This window comes from Streptopelia decaocto (assembly GCF_964273445.1).
Source record: "Streptopelia decaocto genome assembly, chromosome: 1".
Taxonomy (NCBI): domain Eukaryota; kingdom Metazoa; phylum Chordata; class Aves; order Columbiformes; family Columbidae; genus Streptopelia; species Streptopelia decaocto.
The window spans coordinates 192,915,808-192,929,728 of NC_138663.1; the positions used below are offsets into that span (position 1 = coordinate 192,915,808).

Here is a 13,921-nt window from a genome sequence, read left to right on the forward strand (position 1 = left end):
CATGCTTCTAAGCTGTTCAAATCATCCCTTCGTTGCTGACACAATTCAAATGGTAATTCTATATACAAATCTAGCACACAAATTCAGAGGATTTTCTTTTGTTTGTTTACTTCTTTCAAACTTTGGTTGTAACATTAAAGAGCAATTGGGATAGTCAGTAAATCTTCTGCTTCTAAATGAAGGACACCTAGTTTAAAGAAAGATGACCATAAGAATTAAGGCAAATAATGTTGCACTTGAGCTATGTAGGTGCAGTAGCTATTGGTTTAAAATGATACTATCAAGATATTAGCCAGTATTTCCCCATTATCATTAAAAAGTATGAGATTTTGCCAGTCTTGTTATCTTGACTGGGCTTAATTACCTGAGTTGGAAAATAATTATCAAAGTATTTAGCTAAAAAGTTGATGGGTGTGTTTCTTTGAGATCACAAGTATGTTTAATGAGCGTTCATTGCAGAGGATTAGATCATGGCTTTGCAATGTTAAAATGTATTACATTCAGCCCAGTGCTCACTTAAACTTTCAAGTGTGTTCATGTCTTAATCGAGAAATTGATGATTAAATATAGAATCTAAAATACAGCTGCTTTCCAAACCCTATTGGTCAAAACTTGTCCTGCTTTTTAGGTTATTTAGTAGAACATTGAACAGATGTTCTGGTGCTCACCATGACATTTAGGAGAATGTTCCTGAAGCCTTTATAGAAAAGATTCAGCAAAACCATAGATACTTATCATTTAAATTAAAGGGACTAAAGGGATGTTTTTTCCTTGATTACCTTCTTGTTACTTGAGATCTAGAATATATAACCGTGTTTAATGAAAGCAGTGCTCAACATAACACTATTCAAAACACTTAATCTCTCAGCAAAAGCTTATGGGAGCTTGTACCACTGTCTGGTACAAAGAGGTTTTTTTGGAAATGATGGGCTAAGTTATGCCTATTAAACTGTAGCTGCCTATACTTGTATAATCCCATAGTTTTTGGTGAAGAAAGTATTTTCAGTATTAAACTTAAATGTTCTCAGATTCAGCAACATCAGAAAGAGTGCAAGATTTTTTTTCTTTTAAGAATTTTCTCACTGTCCTTGTAACTTTAAATCATTCTGTGGAAAGAGAAACATCACACTTTCACCACTTCCATTCTGTCACAGCTCTTACAGATATCTCAACTTCACACTGTTTCCCCAGTTTCCAGAATCATACAGGATTCTGTGGTGGTGGGCATTCAAAAAAAATTTCTTACACCTTGAGAGTGTGTCAGCAGTAAGGCGTGCTGCTGAGACTTAACCTATGGCTGACAATCCAGATGGCATAAACACACAGTGTGCTGTGCCTGTAGAAATATTACTTTGCATCCCTGAAGACAATCTTTTGGCTTAGCAGTGTCCCAGCCATGGATAATGCCTTCCCCAAGCTGCTTGCTTAGACTGGTTGTAGTGATGCCTTCGGGGAGCTCATGTGCTGGCTGTCATTAAGAGGTTTTGATAGATGAAATACTGTTTGCATTAGACTCGGTGGAGTCCTGAGATAATATTCCTGCGTTTCAGAAATCTGAAGTGCAGGAGAACGCAGGCAGGCATACTCCATAAGCTTTGTTTTCCCCATATTTCTGCCAATTCATATGCCAGCAGAATGGCTCATGTGAACATTGCACAAGGGATCTACTTAGCTGAAGACCTGCTATGGAAACTGTCAAAATCGGGAGGTTCTGAACCATAATACACAAACCACTTCAAAGCAGCTAATAATGATTTTCAACCAAGGATGGAAATCCCACAATCCAAACATCCTGTTCAAACCTGCCGGTTGGGGTTGGGGAGATTGGCTGAATTGTTGGGGCATATTCCTGAATGGCTGCACTGGTGGAGGGCAGCAAGCTTCAGCAATGCTGGGGGTTAGTTCATGGTGCAAGTCGGACCACTGATCTCTTCCTTTAATAGCACTGGATGGGAGAGAAGGTGATTGTCCAACCCTTCTGCAGAAGTAGAAATCAAGTAGTCCATCTGAATTAGTGAAGAGTATGAACAAGATGTTGGATGAAGAGTCACATAGAAATATATCAATTATATCAAAGTGAATCTTAATGCACTGTTCCTGTTTCATGGTATTTTTAAAAAATATGTGATGGGAGAGATCACTGAATTTAGTCCTCTCTGCTGTGCTTCCAGCTCTTACCAGCTTGTTGCTGCTTGCCAGGGTTTCAAAGTGTTCTGTCTTCAGAGGCTCAGCAGACTGTGAAGGAAGAAGTACCAATTTTCTTTTTGTTTCCCATACTAGAGAAATTCAGCATTTTTTCTTTGACTTCACTGGTTGTATTTTGCCTCCCCATAAGATCTGAGTGCTGAACCGGGCTCTGCTGTTGCTTCTGCTGAATCCACCAGAAGGATTCAGCTCCCCAGTCTGCAGCATGTCACTTTACATGTGTGACATCTCGGGTAGCCCAGCTGTAGCTAATCTGAAATAAGGATTGGGGATTTTTATTAAGGTTCTTTTGTAACCCAATTTGTTCAGGACAAACTCTTTCTACTATTTGGGCACATACTTTATGAAGTACTTATTAATCCTAGCTTCTTTATGAGAATATCATAAAGTGTTGAAAACTTTTTTTTCATGGCATTAGCTTCTCTATTAGCTCCTCAAATAAATGAATTTGATAGATTTGAGTTCATAAGAACACATCTGTTTATTGGTTTATGCTCTGGATTCCTGTCAAAATATTTCAGGATTGAATGACTGTCTATGAATTTGCATGTCCTTTAGCCAAGTTTTAAAAAGACCTTGCGGTGTCCATCCTGAATTTGTGGCTTATGTTAGTGTTGAATACAATTTTCCCTCTCTCCTTCAGCTTTTGTTTTCACACTTGCATCAGTGTGTCCCATATTTTAGCTTCTGTAAATATGACCACTTTGCAGTTATAAAATGATTCTGTGATGCTATCTTGAAATGCTTCCAATGTGATATCAGTTTTCCCTGTTCATCAGTCATCCAGCCAGTGTTTTCTTTTCCTTGGCTGTTCATCCAGCCGTGTTTGTAACTTCACTGAAAGTCAGGAATTTTTCTGTCTGGAACATGATTAAGGCCTTAATATCTCTTTATTTCATTAAGGAATCATTTTACTAAGATCTGCTATCTCAAAGTAACTTTTGTGATCAATCCTCTTGGTTAAAACTTGAGAAGGCTTCTTAGAAGAAACAAACATCCTGCTTTAGGAGCATGTTTATCCTTCCAGTCACAAAATCATTTGAAGTTGGATATGTTTACTAAAGTTCAATTTTTGCATCAAATCAAAAAGGTGATAGGTGCATTATAATACTTTTAAAAAGAAATGTCCTCTTTGCTATCTGTGTTCTTTAGTTTGCCTGTAACCCCAGACTTTGTATTTTTTCAGGTATGTTATTTCCTTTTGCAATGTTATATGCTGTGTAGAAACACATATGAATAACCAAAACCAGGAAGCATCAGTTAAAATGCACTAAGCAATTGGACGTGCAAGCTTATTCTGTGGAATTCTCCTCAGTTTTTATTTGTTCATAGAATGAGAAGTTGCATATCATCAGAACTGGCTGCCTGTAATAGGGTTTCTTGAACACGTGCAATCTTACAATAGTTTCCTCTGGAAGACAGAGTCATCATACTTTCTCTCTTTATTTCAGAAATTGTGGAATACATATAAATCTAATGCATATGTTCTATATTTGTCTAATTAAAAAGAAAAGGCTCAATTCTTTGTGTTACTAATAAGACCTGAGATGCTTGCTATCTTTGCGGTAAAAGCTCAGTAGCTCCTGTATTTAGGTAATTATGCATTAAAGCCTTAATGTAACACTTGTTTTAGTTTTGAACATCACATGAAGAGAAATAACTAAATGCTTTGACTGGTTTTTAAAGCAAACATGAAAGCTGCATTTACGCTTTGGATGCATTGCTTCAGTTCATTCTGGTATTTTCTTGGCTATCCTTACATGGGGTTTGTGACTGATGCTTTTGTTTGTTTTCTTCAACATTAGAAGAACATCTGTTAAATAATAATGAATATAAGTATGCTCTTCTGATTTAGTTTAGGATTAAGGTTTTTGTTGTGTTTCTTTTATCTCTTTCAGCTTGACAAAGATGACATGGTATATATGGAAGCATATGATAAGTTGCTGGAATCTTGGCTTACTTTGGTACAAGATGACAAACATTTCCATAAAGGTTTCTTTACCCAACATGCTGTTCAGGTCTTTAATTCCTACATTCAGTGCCATCTAGCTGCTCCTGATGGTACAAGGAATTTGGTAAGCCTTCATTCTAGTAGCTCTTGATGATGATATATAGTAACTAGCCCATGTGTTTTAGGGTGTACTATTTTAGGTAGCTCAAGGGAGCTAGTGTAGAATTACTATTTATGATTTTGGAAGTGAAAAACTTTCTGAATTTGTTACTCGGATGTCGTTTTTCCAGTCTGTTTCTCTTAATCTGAAGAGGAAATAAAATAATACAAAGTTGGAAATCACTTTATTGAAGTAGGAAAAAAAAAAAGGAAAGGTGTTGCTCAGATCAATGTGCATTTTACTGTTATTCCCACAGTTGCAGTGACTAAACTTTTAGCCATCTTCTCTGGTCTAGGGTCCTAGTTAAAATTCCCAATTAAACTGCAAGCCTTTTATATGGTTACCTCTCATACATTACGTTCAAAGTACACTCTCAAAGTACAATTGACATGCATAAATACCTAAAAAATGTAGAATGACTATGCTCAGACTAGAAGAAACTTGCAATAGTATGTGGTTCTTTTGTATAAAATGATACATGAATTCCCAATTGAATTTTTGAGGTGACTGTTGTAAAGAAAACCTAAAAGTACCTCAGGTATCTCTTGAACTATTGAGAAAGAAAGCAGTTTAGTCTCTTGCCCGGGAGTGTTGATCTTACTAAAATAGATTCTTATACAGAAAGTTGGATGTAGATGTTGGATGAATTAATTATTACATAGATCAATAACTGTATAAAATCTCTGTTTAATTTGATGCTGTGCAAAGATCTCAAAGATACTGCATTCTAAAAAGTACCATATAAAACTTAATTCTGCTATCTCAGTATGTAACAGATGGTAATAACAGTGCCCAAACAGTGCGAAATATTTCACCAGAGGACTTTGAATTCGTGTCAAGCGGTCTTGACATAACTTGTATACAGAGGTTAATTCATGTCATTCTGTGAGATAAGTCGTTTATCCCATGGGTAACCTTTTAAAAGCCACAGCTGGCATTTTAGAATGCTGCTTGTTCAATATCAAAGCAGTAGCAGGAACTTTCAGTCTCCGCTTTGAGAGCAGAGGCTCACTCCTCAGTAAGCAGCTGCAACTTTGAAGTTGCCAAAAAAGAATGATTTGCTGGGTTACTTAAAGAAAAGATGGGTTAAAAGCACTTTGGATAAGGAATTGTGTGAGGATTCAGTTTTCCAGAGCCTTTGTAGAAACAAAGTAGACTGATAGCTTCCTCTGTCACTTGCATTTTACTTTGTTAATTGTGTAAATTTTATGATTCTTTAAGAGATTTTTTTAAAAAACATTTTAACATTGATACTTAGTTTCTACATATGGTTCATCTCTTCAAGGAATAATGTCTGACTACTATTTTAGTTTTATAATGCAGCCAATTGAGAAAGCTTTGAGAAATCAAACATGGCAACTTCTGCATCAGCAGGAAATAAAACTGAGATGATGACAATGATGATTTGTATTAGCGTTCTGTTTTCGTGTGGTTATAACATTGACTTTCTAAAGCTTTTTCCCCATGAACAATGGGTTATGGAAAATCATTAATGAAAGAGATTATTTTCATTTTACCATGGAAAATACTACTTGTTCTGTGATTTATGTAAGCTGTCAGACAACTGAGAATATCTTCGACTAATGAATAGGGAAAGCGTGGAAGTTCCAGTGTTTAAAATGGTTCTTGGTCTGCTCCGTGATTTGCAATGCAAATGTACTTCAGCAATTTTCTGACCACTGGGTTTGCAGCCAGTCTGTGAGCCAGTAATTCAGTACCTTGTATTGCACTTCTAGCAGTGGGTGCTCGACAGAGCAGATTTATACCCCCTCTCGTATAAGAAGTTGGTTTGCTATTGTCCAGCCTGTGCTTATCCTACTAATAACAATTATCAATTTTCATAACTCTTATCCTTGTCCTCTTATCCTCTTATCCAGTGAATATTTTTACTTGTTAAATCTACAATTAACTGAATGTGGCATTTTGCTAATGAGTGTGTGAAAGGTTGATTTCTAAATGACATGAAGCCGTGTTTACTCCTGTTTAACTCTTGTGCCTAATTTAGTGTAAGTCTGTTGTTCATTCATGCAAAACAACTTGACAGAAGAAACCAAAATCATGTAGAAAATTATGGTGATGACAATTTAACAAGCATAACCATAACTGATTGCTTCTAATTTTGTTGAAATATAACCAAGACTGCCAATGGTGTGGCCTCTCGGGAAGAAGAAGAAATAAGTGAACTGCAGGAAGATGACAGAGACCAGTTCTGTGACCAGCTGGCCAGCGTAGGCATGCTGGGGAGAATTGCTGCAGAACACTGTATACCTCTTCTTACAAGGTATAAAAAACCCCAGTCATTAATGCAAGTCAGTAAAACCATTCAAATATGAAAAGCCTGACTTTGCCAAGACAATTTAAAAACAGTGAAGTTATTTTATTATTATTTATCCACAGTTTATTAGAAGACCGAGTGACGAGGCTCCATGGGCAGTTGCAAAGACACCAGCAGCAGTTACTCGCCTCACCGGCATCAGGCACAATTGACAATAAAGTGCTTGATGATTTGTATGAGGATATTCATTGGCTTATTTTAGTCACAGGTTAGTGAACAGCTTTAAATGGTGTTTATTGTGTTATTCTTATTGCAGCTGGTACACCTCAGGGGAAAAAAAAAATCCCTGTATATCAACTACTCTTAATTGACTATAAATTGTATCCTTTATGATGCTTTCATCTTAAAGACTTTGCGAATAGCATATGTGTTTTACTTCATCTGCCTTGATTAACATGAACATTATCTTTAAAAGATTGATGGAACGTTTACATGAGGTTTGTCCTTTGGAAATTCCTGCAACTGATTTTGTTAGAGATTTTTTGAGATGTGTTAGCAGTCAACCTATTCAAGAAATTAGTCTGTTCATGGTATCAGTTGTATTGTCTGGGGGCACATGACTTTATAAGGGAATCAACATGAGATCAGGATAATGGTATTACTCAGAATCAAATAAGTTCCACAGTCTCTCAGTGCTGATGAGATCCATGTCCTTCCATTTTGTTCACGTCTCAGGCAACTTGAATTTTGAACCTTTTTGGTTTTGATTTTTAGATAGAACTGTTTTGCACCTGTTTGCAAAACATAATAACAACAAAGACAGTGTCTGTACTTTGTTAGGAGAAATGTATACTTTATGAAATATTTTGTGGGATCTTCTTGAACATCTGAATGTTTTAGTCACTCTCAGATGTTGACATGAATGTGTTTGTAATATTTTTGTATCACTGTGGGATGGAGTTTGTATAAGTAGTGCACAGATGGCTGTGAGATCAGACACTGAAGACTGTGACTAAAGCTGGGATTAATATTAATTATCTGGACACCAGAGTATGGTATCAAAACCCATGCTTCACCTGATCTGCAGTTGCTATGCAAGGAAAACTGTATTATAGCACATGTGCTTGGTGTCTGAAAGCCTCTGACAGACATGAAATGTTAGCAGAGCAGAAGTCCCAAATGAGAGGGACTTGGTGGAGAAGCTGTAAAACCAAGGCCTTTTAGTCACATAACAGAAGGAGAAAAAACTGACAAAATGATTGGTTGGTTGGTTTTCCCCTCAATAGTTCAACTGACTGTAGTACTTCTATATGAAGCAAAGCTTATCTCATTTTATCTCATTTTATCTCATTTTATCTCATTTTATCTCATTTTATCTCATTTTATCTCATTTTATCTCATTTTATCTCATTTTATCTCATTTTATCTCATTTTATCTCATTTTATCTCATTTTATCTCATTTTATCTCATTTTATCTCATTTTATCTCATTTTATCTCATTTTATTTTATTTTTTTTATTTTTTTTATTTTTATTTTTATTTTTATTTTTAATTTTATTTTTAATTTTTTTTTTTAATTTGGTGGTTTCTTTTCCAGACTTAGTTTCTTGTTGCTTTGGCTTTAAAGATTCTAAAGTTAACTTACATGTATTTAAACAGGCTAGTCACGGTTTGTATAAACGTTTGATTCTGGTGTGGTGTCTGCAGTTAAGCCAATCGATTCTCTAATCAAAAAGCCATAAGTTAATATAGGGTAGAAAGTTGTGATCACTCTTTCTTTTTTAATGTAAGGCTACCTCTTGGCTAATGATACTCAGGGAGAGACTCCGCTAATACCTCCAGAAGTAATGGAATACTCCATTAAACATTCAACTGAGGTTGACATCAATACAACACTTCAGATTCTGGGATCTCCAGGAGAAAAGGCCTCTTCCATCCCAGGGTACAACAGAACTGATTCTGTAATTAGGTAAGGATGCATCTTGTGCTACTAAGTGTGTTACATACTTTTTCAGGGAAAAAAAAAATGTGAGAACGTGAGTGGACTTCTGTGAATTTGAAAAGTAAATAAGCAATTTGTAAATACTGAACACTGGAAAATAAATCTCTCTCCTAACTAGTATTAAAATAAGGGCAAGTAATTTATAAGAATGGTTTTATAACAGACATATTAAGACAATGCTATAAAAGAGAGATTAAGAAAGGATGAAGTGTTGTGGGTTTGGGGTTTGTTGTTTGGTTTTGTTTTTAGCTTAAAGAAAGGCAGGATAAATACATATGGTATTTCAAGCCAAGGTGATCCAGGGGAGGACTGAGAAGAAAAATGAGACTAAGGCATCAAAACAGATAAAACTGAGCCAAGATGGGAAGGCTGAAATTAGTAGATTGATGACCTAATAGTCTTAACAGGGGACATGAGCAAAAGACTTGGAGATAAACAAACGGTTTTGTATCTCTACTGAAAACCCATCTTTGATCTACTTATTACAGAAAGTCCTTAAAATTACTTCAGTTGTAAATTACCAGTATATCAAATTATTTAGATAATATCCTATGCGTTCTATAATTCATTCAGCTCGTGTACAGTTTAAGCAAGCGCCTTCCGGAGCATCAGTGAGCTTGTCTACTTGGCACATGAGTTACTGCCCCAGCCTGGCAGTAGCAGCTCAATTGATTCTTGGTGCAGGAGGAATTGTTGTCACTTGTGTGCATCTGTCACTCACTATTAGACTATACAAGAAGCAGGAGAGGGGATCTCTGTTCTCGTTTCACAAGAAGGCTGATGCCCACAATACCTCAATTTGAATCCTCACACTTCAGAAGGTTGAATTCCACTTTTAATTGACATGGAAGATTCTTCACCCAAGATTAGTTGTTCTGTACTTAACGTTTTCTTCTTCTGGAAGAGGCTAGAAAAAAAGGTTCTTCATTAGCAATTATGTGCCAGATATTATTGGCAGCTTCAGGCAGTGGCCAACAAACAGGATTTCTTGATGCAGTGTCCCAGTGGTGACAGGAAAAAAAACTAAACAAGGTGCTCTGGCAATAGCTCTGAAATGTCTTCAAGAACTAGACTGTCAGCTCCTGAATTCCTTGTGCACTATCACATTCTTACCAAATTGGATTGATATACCACAAACCTAATATTTAATGTAGTGTTATGGACTGATGGTATTAATAGGATCACCTGGTTAGCTGCTATTTCACGCTGTTTCTCTGCAGTAATGCAAATGAAATAACTGGTCCTTTCTGTATTTGTTGTTTGATGTGCATCACACTGCAAAAGCTGCACCATTAGGCCCCACTTGGTCACCAAGCTTGATGATGCAAGGAAGGAAGAATCCATTTGTCCTCATTCCCTCAATGTCAGAATGCTCGTGAGGATTCTTTGTTGCAGTGATTTTGATGACAGAAATAATCACCTTATCTTTTCATGCATATTCTGACTTTTTAAAAGATATTTGCCAGCCTATCCTGTCTCTGTCTCCTTGCATTTAAAGAAACACGAAATTCAGGTGCTTTTTACTTCCTTAGAGTTGAACTATTCTGTGTTATCCTGTTCTTTCTGTCATATTTCCTGAAAAATTACAGTGTGTGGTAGTTGCATTCCTTCTCCAAAAACCCATTTTCAGTGTCCTCATTGTATTCTAAATCTGCAGGTTGTTGTCTGCTATTTTAAGAGTGTCAGAAGTAGAATCCAGAGCAATAAGGGCAAATCTCACACACCTCCTGAGCCCCCAGATGGGCAAAGACATTGTATGGTTCCTCAAGCGCTGGGCAAAGACTTACCTCCTAGTAGATGAAAAGCTGTATGATCAGGTAAGGATATAAATTTTATGAATTAATTGGTCTGTTTTAGCAGTAATATTATCCTGTGGATGCAGAAATCAGTGTAGCTATTTTAAAGTGCAATGATAAAGGATTTTTAATGCTAAATGGGTTATGATTTATTTTTGAATTTGTTCAAAAGTTGTTGGTTTTTGCAACTTTTTATTTAGAAATATAAGTTGTATGGGGACCCTTCTTGCACATTTTGGTGTAAATGTGATCGATGGTTTTTTTTGTGCCTATTGCCAAAGCAGAATAGCATAGTGCACTCTGAGACTGCATAGTGGGTGAAACTCACTGTCTTCAGCAATTTTATAAGCTACTTCTCACCATCCATCAGATCTTACAGCCCATCTCTAACACCGTGGTTGCCCTAGATGGATGATGTAGTGAGTAACCTAGTCATGATTCTGAATTAGATATTTAACACCATCACAAAGTAGTATGCATTAGCTAATGTCATGCTACTTTCTCTCCTCTCCCAGTTCTCATATGTTCTCATTGTATATATCATGATTTCAACAGTGCATTTTTTGTAAACAGCAACTTCTTATTGTGTTTGAACAGCACTAATCATGATTAGACCTCAGTCCTGATTTTGCTTCTAGAACTAACTGTAATCCAGCCAGCTGACAGAGGCCACTCATCCTGAGGAGGTCTGTTGGCTCTAACTTTTGAGAAGGAAGCCTCCTCCTTCCCTTTATTTCCACTACTGAAGCAACTAAGAATACTAACGTTTCAGGAGACCCCTCCTTAATGAAAATAGGTATACCATAGACTTGTAAATATTTAGAATCATATTCAGCTCGTAGTTACAGCAAAGCTAAGAATTTGTAAAGGTACTAGTTGGGGAAGAACTGGAGGACATACAAGGAGGAGATCCACATGAAAAACTATGTGAAAACCAAAGTAAAGTATATAGGAAATGCACACATTTAGTTTGTGTTGACATGTGAAAGTGATTGAAACCTCTGTTTAAACCTCATGCCCAGTCACGTATATATCATGGGTTCCAAAGTTAGAAGTGTTAGTGGTGTGCTGGCAGGAAGCCCCCTGTACAATTATTACAAAATCCTTGGATTTCACTCTTGAGGATTTTTTTTTAAAGATAGGAGAACAGGCAATTTCGAGGAAGCATATTTTATTGTGCCAGGCCCAGAATGTGACATCTTTCCTAAAAGATATATAGATTGAACCATTTGCAGAAAGCAGATGCAGAAAAATTGCGATGAAAATAAGTTTTTACAGGTTCAATCTAGACCAACAGCTGGGCTTTATTTCTAGTAACTTATATCACTGAATTTTGAGGAATTTCATTGGAAATTCACAGAAACACTTACAGGAGATGGTTTTGGGGTCTTTCTTTTAGTTTTGGAGCTTTCAAATTTTAATTGGTGTTAAAAGCTAGACATACTTAAACCTGATTTCGTAATGAGGTCTAAACTTTTGGTTTAGGTGTTGTGCTTAAAGTTGCAAGATAAATTTGGCAAAGATTTTTCTATTCCAGGTATTCTCTGCCTTTGATGTAACATTTGTGTATTTTAAGTAGGAAAGAAGTGACACTCTGAAAGGAATTTGCTGACAATGATTACCATACACTTTGGGGTTCTGGCTTCTGTAAAACTCACTCATTTTAATGCTTTTCTTATAGATAAGTCTGCCATTTAGTACAGCATTTGGTGCTGATACAGAGGGTTCCCAGTGGATTGTGGGTTACCTTTTAGAAAAAGTGATCAGTAACCTGGCAGTGTGGAGTTCAGAGCAGGACCTTGCAAATGATACTGTACAACTGCTAGTAACATTAGTGGAAAGGAGAGAGCGGTAAGTTGCTATACCTCTGGAAGTCAAAAAATTTCTTTTGCTTCCTTTTAAATTTTTTTGGCCAAGGTAATCCAGATATAGGGCACTTCATGTCTCTGTAAGTCAAATTACTTTAACATACTGTAAATGGGAAAAAAAAAAAGTCTGACTAAGTGAGGAGTGAGACCTATATTTGACAAAACAACCTAATTTTTATTATTGTTTAGAAGTGCACTCTCCTTCCCCTACCTTTGTGCCCCACTCTTAAACAGTGAGAAAGGAAAACTCTCCTGGTCTCCACTCTTATTGCAAGGATTTTTCATTGTTGTTTATTTTTGTTGAACACGTTCTTCCGGATTAAGAGTTCAGATACTGGCTAAGCCAGTATAAAATGTGTTTCGTAAACATTTTTTTAAATCCAGGATTTGGTGGATTCAGACAATTTTAAAAGTTACCTTTAGTATTACAAACTGTGAAGCAGGAAATTCTTAAATGTTTTACTTTTGTGAATTGACACACTATTATATATGCAGTCATGAATTCAGTCTGCTGAGAGACTTCTGAAGTTCAAGGAGTTAAACGCTTGAGGAGTGGAATAAACTGCTTATTTTATCATGACATAATGAGACTAAGCTTTTAATCCATGCAATATGTCCATTAACTCTGTGTGTATGTGTGTAAAACTAAAGCACTTCCCTGCTTTTCTCCTGTATGGACTGAGCTATTTTCAAAGTATATACTTTAGAAAACTTAGAGGTGGGGCATTAAAAAGGTGAAAATCAAAAGGCAATTTAGCCTTAGTATAAAGGAATTAAAATAATAGTTTAAAAAAATCTTCTGACAGCTGCTAGCAACCTGATGTGCTCTGTTCAACAATTTTGTGAAGTCTTTAATTAAACTGTTTTTCCCTCTTCTAGGGCAAATTTAGTTATTCAGTGTGAAAACTGGTGGAATTTAGCTAAACAATTTGCAAGGCGAAGCCCTCCTCTTCACTATTTGTCCAGTTCTGTGCAGAGAACACTAATGAAAGCTTTAGTTTTAGGAGGTTTTGCTCATATGGATACAGAAACAAAGCAACAATACTGGACAGAGGTAAGCTATCTTGATACTTCTATTACCTTCATTTAGCAAGTAGTACAAACAAGTTAGTTTAGGGAATTTTATGGTGACATGAAATCAACCCCTACACAATCTTTTGGTTTTGAACGTCTAATGTTGATAATTTTTTAAATTATTCTCTCTTTGAAAGTCAGTAGTTGTATGGCACCCATAAGCTGCCAAAAATTATATCTAAAACACCACAACCTAAACTCAACCAACCAATAACTACCTGGAGGATTAGTGAAAGAGCCAGTATAGCAGTATGCTTGACAGAGGCTAGTACAAAAGGTTAAGAATTTCCCTTGAAACTGTGTAATTTCTTTCTTTTATTTTAATTTGGTAGTGTTACAAATTATTTAATTATTCACTTAATGACAGTAAGTAAAAAGCTAATGTGGGACATAATGAAGAGCCTTGACCAGCTTTTTATGCCCTGGCTCCATTAAAATTCCGATATTTAATACCAGAAAGGTTGGTGCTAAAAGTAGCTGAAATGTGATCAGGAAGCACTGCATGAGTTTGTAAAGCACTGGACTTCTGAAAGAAAGTTTTTATTAAAAAAGCTATGAAAATAGCGATTGAAGGTAATACTAGAATGCA

General features: G+C 36.1%; 1 protein-coding gene across 1 annotated transcript in view; it reads left to right on the plus strand.

Annotated features, from left to right (window-relative positions):
* Nucleotides 1-13,921, plus strand: part of XPO4 (exportin 4) — an 82,635-nt gene that overhangs the window by 52,604 nt on the left and 16,110 nt on the right. The window contains exons 10-16 of the mRNA XM_082047794.1: nt 4,104-4,280; nt 6,455-6,597; nt 6,714-6,859; nt 8,384-8,561; nt 10,252-10,411; nt 12,072-12,241; nt 13,138-13,312. Coding sequence (XP_081903920.1) covers nt 4,104-4,280; nt 6,455-6,597; nt 6,714-6,859; nt 8,384-8,561; nt 10,252-10,411; nt 12,072-12,241; nt 13,138-13,312 — 1,149 coding nt within the window. The remainder of the gene's footprint in view (nt 1-4,103; nt 4,281-6,454; nt 6,598-6,713; nt 6,860-8,383; nt 8,562-10,251; nt 10,412-12,071; nt 12,242-13,137; nt 13,313-13,921) is intronic.